Raw genomic sequence first — 11,393 nt, 5'->3', positions numbered from 1 at the left:
GTAATACTGTTTTCCACATATGAAAAGATAGAATTTCATCATTTTTTTATATTTATTGCATTTTCTTACTAAAGATAAATATTATGTATGATACTAAAAACGAAAAATTCGCAAAGGTATATGGATGTAAATAATTTCGATGCGAAATCGGATTTCGTACTTTTCCTTGAAGAAGAGAATCCCGAGTAATATAATTTCTGTTACTATAGCAACAGATCCAGTTTTTTTTTTTTTTTTTTTTTTTTTTTTTTTTTTTTCGCATCATGGATACTGAGGTATTTGAGACATATGTCATAAATGGTAACTGTTAAACTGGTTAATCTTATTTATTTAGGCCACTGAAATTTGCTTAGAATGTGAAAACTAGGAGGAGCGGTAAAACTAGCTGGCCACGTTACAAGTTATTTGGTACAGCTGATTTATAAAATTTGGTCCTGCAGCATTTAAGTGAAGCAGTTTATTTATTTTTTAAGTTTAGCTCATCTGCTTTAATTATGAAACCTGATTTTTGCCAAGTTTTAAATATTGGATTACAAAAGTATCCTAAATTGTCTTCTAAAATTCTTCGATATGGTACCGCCGGCTTTCGTGAGAAGTACGTTAATTAATTTCACTTTTTTATTCCGTAAAAATTTTTATTAATGAACACATTTCAGTTTGAATTCATTTCGTTTTAAGCATTGGGTGATTTTTGGTTTGAATGGTCTTCGATGTAGTTTTTACGTAGTTCTGTATCTATTTAATTTTAGAAAATGCTTACATTTTCTTCGAAAACAGGAGAAAAATATCTAGGTTTTGTCAATAAAATTAAAGCAGTAATTTATATATTATAAAATTAATTTTATATTTATTTGTTGTATCAGTAAATTACATCAGCTTCTGTAAATTTGCAAAAGTTTACTAGTAAATTGTATAAATTTCTATTAGTTCTGGAATTGAGTATACCATGACTAATGAATCCCAAACAGTCAATAAATTTTATCAATAAAATGAAAGCAGTAATTTATTTATTAAAATATACAGTTTAGTTATTTGTTTGTTGTATCATCAAATTATGTCATTTTCTCTAAAATTTGCTAAGATGATATAATAAATTGTTATATAAATCTGTATTAGTTTTGGGATAGAATATACCATGACTAATGAGTCCTGAATTCTCCTGCTGAAGGGTTGAGATTAAGTAAAAACGTTCATATCGAATATTTCTGAAGGTACTGATTATACAAGATAATTTTGATATTTGAGATTGAATAATCAAAAGATGATTAATTCAAATTCAAGTAGAAATTATATTCAAAAAATAGTATCTTTACTTGTAGATACCAAAGAATATATAGAAATAAAATCATTGTGTATATTTGTCCTTTCATAGTTTCATTTAATTTGTTTGTGATTATGTTTGATTCAACTATTTATTTGGAGTAGTTTGTGATTATCTGGTGAAAAAAAACTGAATTACTGCTAAAATATACAAAAATTCACTTGTCACTATATTTTCTTAATCTAATGATATGAACCACTTTTTCAGAAGAATTGAAACAAAGAAGCACATTATACTTTCATATATTTTTGGACAAATAAGCTTGAATGTTTGAAGTCTTCAGACATATTTGTTGTACTTTAAGAAAGAGATTAAAATATACAATATCACTTTTTTACTCTTTTGTTTAAAAGCTGAAATTTCATATGTTATGTATGGACATTTTTATAAATTTGGTACTTTATTGGCAATGATTATCATTTTTTTTTTTTTTTTTTTTTTTTTTTTTTTGCTTAAAATTTAAATTTATGAATACAAAATGAAACATGAAGATGTATTTAAAATAAATCTTTTGAATTTGCTGGTTGTTATTATAGATGAAATTTATTAGTGTAATTTTTGTCATTACCTAAAGGTTCCTTCTGTATTCTACAAATTAAATGGTTGTTGTACAAATTAAATGGTTGTTGTAAAACATGATATTCATTGTCATAAATATCAAACATGATATTCATGACATTTTATAAATCATATATTAATAACATTGGATTAGTGTCTTAAGTTACAAGTGTAATTATTCTAGTATGCATCAATATTTGCTTGGGATATATTATTTAATCTTGAAATCAGGGCTGGATTTGGACATGATAAGTCCTTAAGCTATTTGAGATATGGGTCCCTTTACAAGTCCAGATATTATATGTCAATGGCAAATATGATTTTCAGATACCTAGAGGATTTTTTTTGGGGGGGGGGTCCCTAAGCTATAGCTTGTGTAGCTTATACGTAAATCCTGCACTGCTTAAAATACTCAATTGATTTTAAAGTAAATTTGCTATGCTGTCATGTATTTAAAAATATGCATATTTGTAACATTCAGAATTTCTCTGTTCTGCAAATTTTGATTTAAAATAAAGAATGTAGACAGAAATTAAGGATTTTAAGAATGTCATAGATGTAATATAGTACTTCTCTAATTTAAAATAATGCATCTTTAGCAATATTACCATCAAAAGGATTTATAAAATTATAGATTATTTTAAACAAATTTATCAAATTACTTATTGTCAGTGTAGAATTTGCTAAAAGTAATTTGAAAGTTTAATTTTTAGTAGAAAATGTAAGTAAATAAAAATCACACTTATGTATAAAAATATTCAAATGAAAGGAGTTGTGTACCTATAAGTGTATTTTCAATGGAAGCATTAACATGTTCTCAAACAGAATTTTATGTTTATCTTTTAATTTCATATTTGATATAACACATGTCGAGAAAAATTGCAGCACTTATTTCCATTTAAAATATGAAGAGAAAATATCATATTTATGGCCTAAGTTCATATAAATTAAAATAAAAATTCTAAATTAAAATTTTGATGAAGATGTTCATATAGTTTTTATCATTGATTATGAATTAAATGTGGAAATATATGCATCATGTATATATTTGTATGTACTTACTAATGTGGGAAATATTTATATAAAACTTCTAAGAATCGTATTTGAAATAAATTTTTAAAGATACGTTTTTGATAGGGCTATTGAATTGCCTCATGTTATGTATCGAATGGGACTTCTTGCAGTTCTTAAGTCTAAAGAAGAACAAGGTAAGTGTAACATATTATATGATAATTTGATATTTATGCTGTTGTGTGAAATGAAACTTCTTAAGCATTTAAGCAAATATATCAGTTTGTAATAATAATGCTTAATCTTATGTTTGACAAAATGTGAAAAATCTATGAATTCAATGTTGTAATGTAGATGGATAGCTTGTAATGAGAAAGGTACAAGATCCCTCACTGAAAATGTCATTAAGTCCAAATAGCATTATGTCTACTACTAATTATGATTACTGATAGGAAAAAAATAAATTTAGCTAAATATAAAAATATGTGGATTTTATTATTAATATCAAAATCCTCCACTTATATTTGAAAAAGTATTATTATTTTGAAAAGTTTCTTGACATTTTTCTAAACAGGTATGTTTTTTTCAACAGGCTTTTATTTACAAATTATATTCTTTCTGCCAGATAAAATTCAAAGCAACTATTTTTCTTTTCATATATGTATAAGGAATAAGCATTCTTAAATAATTTTCTATAAGTCATGTATATTACTGTATATTTTCTTTGACAGAGTTAATAATCCTCTCAAACTCTGTCACTCAAATTCACTGAAGCAGTCTTGGATACTTATGTATTAACCCTGGTGGGTTAGAGTTGACTTTAGGGCAGGGGTCTCCAAACTTTCCAGCCTTAGGGCCATACTGATTACTCCAGTAAGTTCCGAGGGCCAAAACCATATTATCATTGTTGCCGGTGGTAAAAAGTGAACTAGTCCACTGATGAAGAAAAAAAAAGTACTGAAAAAGTACGCAACGTTTAAAAAAGGCTGCAAATTGGACTAAAGTCTGCAAAACGGCAACACTGCATATTATTAATTTTCCTGTCATTATCTGTAATTTCTAGATTAGTCGTAAAGTATGAGCCATGAGGAGTAACGTGACACGACATCTGGTGGACACAAGCGGAAATAGGTAGTACCTTCTATCGCGAACAGATGGCACTAATAGCACATACAGAAGTCAGTTCCTATGACACTGTTGTGAAATAAAATAGTGCGTACCTCCTTAAAATGTGTTTGTGCGTGTTTAAGTTTAAGAAATCTTTGTAACAGTATTTTTATTTTAATTGTTGCTTTTGTGTGTGATTTAGTAGTATGGAAAAGAAGCGAAAAATTGATAGTGAATGCAGAAAATTCAAAGATCAGTGGAACATTCAGTATTTCGTAATTGAGTCCAGTAACAAGATGCTATGTTTGATTTGTAATGAAAGCATAGCCGTTCTCAAAGAATATAACATTAAACGTCATTATGAAACAAAACATTTTCAAAATTACTCAAAATATACAGGAAGTTTGCGAACAGAAAAATTCGAAGCTATGAAGCGCTGATTGAAATCGCAGCAATCTTCATTTACAAAACTCAAAACTGAACAAGAGGCTGCAACTCGTGCCAGCTTTCGTGGGGCTCTTGAAATTGCAAAACGTGGAAAACCATTCACCGATGGAGAAATGATAAAAGAATACATAATTGCAGTAGCCGAAGAAATATGCCCTGAAAAGGTAAATTTATTAAAAACTGTCAGTATGTCAGCAAACACTGTGGCTCGAAAAGTAGAAAACATCGCTGAAAATATATCCTCTCAACTGTTCGACAAAAATGGACATGTTGAGTGGTTTTCTTTGGCCTTGGATAAGTCAACGGATGTGTCAGATACTGCTCAGGTGTTAATTTATATTCAAGGAGTAGATAAAAGCTATGAAGTGCATGAAGAACTTCTTGATATGTATAGTATTCATGGCACAACTACTGGTACAGATATTTTTAAAGGAGTTGAAATGGCCATTAATCAAAAGAACCTTTGATGGAAAAACTTGAAATGTATTACAACTGATGGAGGCAAAAACATGAGTGGGAAAGACAAAGGAGTGGTCGCTCTTGTGTCAGTCTTGTTATAGAAAATGACGGTGGTTCAAAACCATTAGTCTTACATTGTATCATTCATCAACAGTCTTTGTGCGGAAAATGTTTCGATATGTCTGAAGTTCTGAAATGACTTACCTTATCATACTGCCGTACATTGGCTTAGTTGTGGGAAAGTCCTTCAGCGCCTTTTTGAACTTCGAGTAGTGATCGAAATTTTTTTGAATGAAAAGCATCGCCTTCTTACTGAATTACAAAATAACGCATGGCTGTGGAAGTTAGCATTCTATGTTGATTTGACAAAACATGTGAACAAACTGAATTTGAGATTGCAAGGAGAAAACCAGCATCTTTATACACTAATATCAAATCATTCTTGAAGAAATTGATACTGTTTCAATCACAACTACGAAGTAAATGTTTTTCACATTTTAAAACATGTGAAATATTCAGCCACACCACTGAGACTGAGTTTCGTATCGATTTTGCAATAGAAACTTTGAGTGCTTTGAAAATAAATTTTGATACTCGTTTCTCGGACTTTGATGCCATTGCGAATCAAATTAAGATTTTTCAGAATCCTTTTGATACTGACATTGAAACCCTACCCCCGGAACTTCAAATGGAAATGATTGATCTACAGTGCAGTGATATAATTAAGAACAAATATCAAAACTCATCTTTGTTGAAATTTTATAAGAGTCTTCCACTGACACAATTTGATAATTTGCATAAATTTGCTCGTAGGCTGTTTTCTGTTTTTGGTACTACTTATTTGTGTGAGAAGACCTTCTCCAAAATAAAGTACACAAAAAATGTTTACAGATCTAAATTAACTGATGAGCATCTTAAATCTCTTTTAATAATTGGTACAAGTAAAATTAGTCCACAACTACAAATTATTGTCAGTGGAAAATCTAAATTACATAAATCTCATTAGTATTTCATATGTCATTATGCTTGTTATAAGTTATGTTTTTATTTAAAATGTATAAAATGTTAGTTGGATTCATTTCAATAATTTGTTAGTTATTATATACTGAAGTTAAATTTTCTGCATATTATACATGTCTTTACTCATTACAATTCTGTGTTTCTTTATCCAACTTATCACAAAAACAATAACAATAAGCCTACAACAATGTTATGAGTAGTTAGCCCATGACCATATCAATGTAGATGTCATATTAATAATTATTCAACATAAAATTAGAATACTTCAGTAAACTAAATTTAATTTGCTATAAAAAATATGTTCTCTAAAAAGAGTTTTCAAGTATGCTAGCTCTCCGCGGGCTGGACAAAATCTGTCCGCGGGCCGGATGTGGCCCTCGGGCCGTAGCTTGGAGACCCCTGCTTTAGGGTACCCTTTCTATTATAGCAAAATTGCTGTTTCATTTATCGCCAAATTGTTGTTTTCATTTACCGCCAAGTCGTTATCTCATTCATGACAACCTGAGTAGTTGAATGCTATGGAAACCCTATTATGACGTAAATTTGAATCATGGGAAAAAATTTGCAAAGTGTGTGTTGGATTTTGGGTAAGGGCTTGTGTGTGATGGATTAGTACGTTGTTATTTTGTGGTTTACACGGTAAATTGGCTGAATGTGGTAAGATTAATTTCAAATTTCTGTAGGGTTTTGAACGAAAGGGAAAAAAGCATCGACTGGTGTGTAAATGAGTGTTTACTTAGTAGCCATTATTAAATGTCATGTTTGAAGGAAGGAAATGTGTATGGTCGAGCATCGGATATTTTCGAACGAAGGATACTTTTTACTCTTATTTTTGTGAATTTATGGGGTGACACCAGTATACAGTTTCTAGTTCAGATAATTTTAGAAAGCATTTGGATGCTGTTAAGGAATTTTGTTTGACTGAAGACGCATGAATTCATAAATAAGGTAAGTGGATATTTCCTTTGTGCAGTGCTAAGATGAATTTCTTTTTTTTATGTTATTTCATTGTTTGATTTAAAATGTAGTTTATTCAGATTATATATTTTCTTGTGTGCTGCACTTTTGAATTTTTTTAGTGAATATAGTTCGATGTATACATGGACAAAGTCAAGGGAGTGCGCAAAGTCTAGTTTGTGCAATTAGAGTCAAGAGAGTGCACAATGACATTTTTGTGCAATTCTGGGATGTTTTTTTAAGTGAAAATAGGTCGATGTGTACATGGATACTGAGTTTGTACAATTCTTTGTCTTGTTATTTTGGCTTTGTTGCTAAGCAAGCCAAAATAAAAAGTTAAAGAATTGCACAAATTCAGTATCCATGTACCGCCAAGTTTCGCCAAGGGGTACCCTAAAATATACTTTTACCCCTTGGTGCAATTTGGAGACATTTTTATTTTTTACGGATGAAAAGGTGATTTTTGTGGCTTTTTTAAAAAGATTCACAAACTATCAGTGTTTACTATAAGTTGGCAGACATTATCAACATATAGAAACAAAGCATACCACAATTTCAAATACAAATTTTAATTATTAAATACAGATTATGTGACACATTGAAAAATAAAGCATTTACATTTTTCTCTAAATTTTTGTTTTTTGGCACTATTTTTCTCTCCAAGTACACAGTAGTTCATTTTTATTTAAAAAAAAAATATGTGAATGCTTTCAGATTTTACATTACACCCAAAGGGTGTTTTTTTAATGTTTTGTGTGTTACCTTTCTTTATTAAATATCATGTTCTTTGCACTTAAACCATAAAATTCAATTTAACAGAAATATCGCAAAATAATTTTTAAATGAGCACACCTAGAATTTCCGATGCACTGTCTCGTGCGCTGGAGATAAAAATGTTCCCCCCTGTACAGTGTTGCCATTGCTTGCTTTGAAATCCTTGAGATTTTTAATCAAAAATGTAAATGCTTTATTTACATTTTTGATTAAAAAACTTCATTAAAGTTTGTAAAATTTTAAGAAAGTTTTACAAAATATGAAATCGATAATAAAACAAATTCCAAATTTGGGCTTCCAGATGCCCATATTTGGAGGAGGATTTACATTACTTAAAATTTGATGGCTCTAGGTACCATTCTCTTATCACAATGCGAGAAATATACATACATTTTTGCAGATTCTTCATTATTTAATTTCTATAAATATAACACAAGGCTCTAACATTTGGTGGTAACAATTTGAAAAGTGAACCAATGCAAAATGCGAAAATGAAATTAATAGTCCTTGGGAGCTAACGCCCTTTGGGCTGGAAAAAAAAAAAAAAAAAAAAAAAAAGAGGAGAATTACAGACTGTGCATTGAGCGAACCTGAACATTGGCTATCTACCAAATGCATCTACTCATTGTTACCTTTAGAGATTTTGTGGCAAAATTCTGTATTCCTGCAGAAATCTTACCGCAGTTTCTTCCATTGCCAGCAAATTTCACAAGCTTTAGGAATAATTTCTTCCATTATGAGAAGGAAATAGATAGGATATTTAGTCACACTGTTAAGTTTTTTAAATCGATTGCAAAATGCTTCACTTATATGTCAGTAGGTAGGAGGTTCTTTTCTTTCCATACAGAACCACCAGGCTAGCCTAAGGGCTACTTATTGGCAATATAATTTTATTTTTTAACTTTTCTTGAATATGATGTTCTATTATTTGGTTCTTCACTTTGTTGTAGCAATAGGACTTTGCTCCCACAGGGGCCACATTGGTTGTGTGAGTGCTATGGCTCACAATCTTAGTTTGGCCAGACCTATCATCAAATAAAGTGGAAAACTGACTTAACATACTCTCCAACTTTTCCTTTTCTTCTGCACCTAAATGGTTCAGGTAAGTCACTGGTGGCGATGTCCTTCTATCTTCAGTTTCTTCATATCCAACAGAAGAGTTGATTCCAGAAAGTTTAATTTTGTGCCTGCTGCTATTAAGAAATCTATACCTAAGATTATAGACACCTGGAGATTTTTAACCACAACAAGGCATGCAACCTTTTGCTGTTCATTATTAACCTGAGCATGTAATGCTATTTCACTTATGCATGTACACTGCTTGCCTGAAGGGGCAATAACCTTTGCTACCACAACATCAAATAATCAATATCTTCTAAAGTACATTTGTGTGCAAAACTTAAGCAACAGGTGTTCTTTTTGACATAACACCACAAGATATCATCTGAGAGACATGAAATTCAGAAATAAGAGACAGCATTTTGTATTTAAACGATGACAAAAGCATAATTGCGCAGAAATGAATACAATGTATACAGTATGGAATCAAACAAAAAAAAGGCTTTATTGAACTCATAGTATCGATACACATGATTGTCTATATAAGAGGAAGAAAAACAAGCAGATGTTCCTTAGTATGGGATATGCCCTCCCCTTACTGCAATGGTTGCTTCTTACCATCTCCCCATACTCAAGCACCAGATTGTTCAACAGATCTTGAGGTGAGAGTGCCCATTCCTTAATCAGCATTTGTTTCAGTTGTTGGGTGTTCACCGGAGGATGTAATCATGCCTCAAGGCGTCTTTTCAAAGCATCCCACACATGTTTTTTGGGATTTAAATCAGGGGAGTACGTTGGCCAATCCATTCGAGTGATATCTTCCCTTTTCAGTAGCTTCTGAACAGCAGGAGTCCGTGGCCGTGCATTGTCATCCATAAAAACGAAGTCTGCTCCAATTGCACCTCGGAACAGACGCACATAGGGAAGGATCACCTCCTGACAATAGCGATCTCCGGTTACAGAACTTCTGTCGAAAACGGGGAGCTCTGTCCACCCGTTCAGCATAATGCCTCCCCAGATGAGATCTCCAGGACACCGTAATGGTATCTTTTTGTGATGTTACTGAGATTAAACTGTGTCCCAACCTCTCTCCAAATCAATTGGTGTTGAGAATTGCTTGGGACACTAAAACGGCTCTCATCCGTAAGGAGGACACAACTCCATTGATGAGATACCTAGTTTTTGTGCTCCTTGCAACACTCTAAACGGTGGCGGCGATGGCCAACTTTCAAAGGGATGCAGTGTTCAGGACGGCAGGCGAATAGGCCATCTTTGTGAAGGTGCCTGGACACAGTAAACCACGACAATTGTCGCTGGTTGCTGTACACAGTTACTGAGCTGTGGAGATTGCTGACTGGTTTTGTACTTTTCGCCTGTAGGACGATATATCAGTTATCTGCTGCAGTTGTTGTCCTGGAGCGGCCACCGCCAACCTTTCTAATATCTGTACGTATGGTTTGGAAGGCTTTCCAGGGTCACAAAACGACACTTTTGTTGATTTCGATATTTTCAGCCACACTGGTCGCACTACGCCCGTCCTCCAGCTTTCCGATCATTCTTCCACGCGTGAAGTCATCCAGATGATTTCTTCTAGCCATATTTCACGAAAAATTTCACATGGACTTGCAGCGAATGTCTTTAATTGCGTCTGCGTCCTTCCTTTTATGGTAGTCTCGAGTGGAGCGCATGTGTTTTGCGTACGATCACATAGCCTGCGACGTTTCTTTTCTGACATTTGCATATGCATGACCTTTCTACTGAATTGCATATTCATCATACTGATTTCAAGAACCCCTTTTCTGAAACTGCATGGTTATCTGATTAAAATTTGCATTGTTGCTTAAGTTTTGCACACCAGTGTATTTGCAGATAAAAGTTTCTTATAGAAAACTACACTGAGGAACAAATGTCTAGCACTGCATCTGCAGGGACATTATTCAGCAATACTTGCATTATTGCCAGTTCCAAATTTTTAACAATTACAGTACTTTATTGAATTTTAGAGGGATTTTCTTCCCTCTGGGATAACTATACCCTCTTATCTTCAGTATCCTGCCTAGTTTAATTTTTTCTTATTACTTTCCCCCATTTTCTCTTTTGCCCTTCATTCTGGCAGCCACCACTTGCAGTTGCATCTTTTTGCATATTTCCAATATGATTAATTCTGGATAAACTGTGGCTATGGTGTAGGTCTAAAACTTTAGCCAGTAGTCACTTTATTATGGAGGTACCTAACAGGTAGCCCACCATTGCCTCCTAGTTACATCCATGCCTTCTCTGGGCTTTAAACCCAGGCCTTTTAGTGGGACAGTCAGAGTCACTAACCACTTTCCTTTCTGGACAGCAAAATGTGTTTAAAGTATAATCATGAAACATTGAGGGATGTGATAGGACCAAATCAGTCCATTCTTCTATTTATAGTGTATAATTTAATATAATAATCTGGTAATATTGTAAAAGTAAGTATGATAAATTTTGGCTAATCTTTGGAATATGGTAACATGCGACATTTTGGTAAGGTGATAAAGGTTACTAGCTAGGACTTTAGCAGCGTACATGGATAAAGTCAAGAGTGTGCGTAATGCCATTTTTGTGCAATTCTGGGATTTTTTTTAAAGTGAAAATAGGTCGACGTGTACATGGATACCGTGTATGTGCAATTCTTAAAAACACGGCAAGC

At 32.5% G+C, this 11,393-nt stretch overlaps 1 protein-coding gene across 1 annotated transcript in view; it reads left to right on the top strand.

Annotated features, from left to right (window-relative positions):
• The first annotated feature begins 306 nt into the window (after positions 1-306).
• The window catches only part of nst (phosphoglucomutase 3-like protein nst), a 77,505-nt gene continuing 66,418 nt past the window's right edge, over positions 307-11,393 (top strand). The window contains exons 1-2 of the mRNA XM_085811529.1: positions 307-595; positions 3,017-3,087. Of these exons, the coding sequence (XP_085667655.1) occupies positions 495-595; positions 3,017-3,087 (172 nt within the window). The 5' untranslated portion in view covers positions 307-494. The remainder of the gene's footprint in view (positions 596-3,016; positions 3,088-11,393) is intronic.

Source organism: Stegodyphus dumicola, chromosome 2 (genome assembly GCF_044657685.1).
Source record: "Stegodyphus dumicola isolate Sdum_Otavi_A_Nest chromosome 2, ASM4465768v1".
Classification (NCBI taxonomy): domain Eukaryota; kingdom Metazoa; phylum Arthropoda; class Arachnida; order Araneae; family Eresidae; genus Stegodyphus; species Stegodyphus dumicola.
The sequence above is the reverse complement of the archived record's forward strand: the minus strand, read 5'-3'. Positions and strand labels throughout refer to the sequence as shown.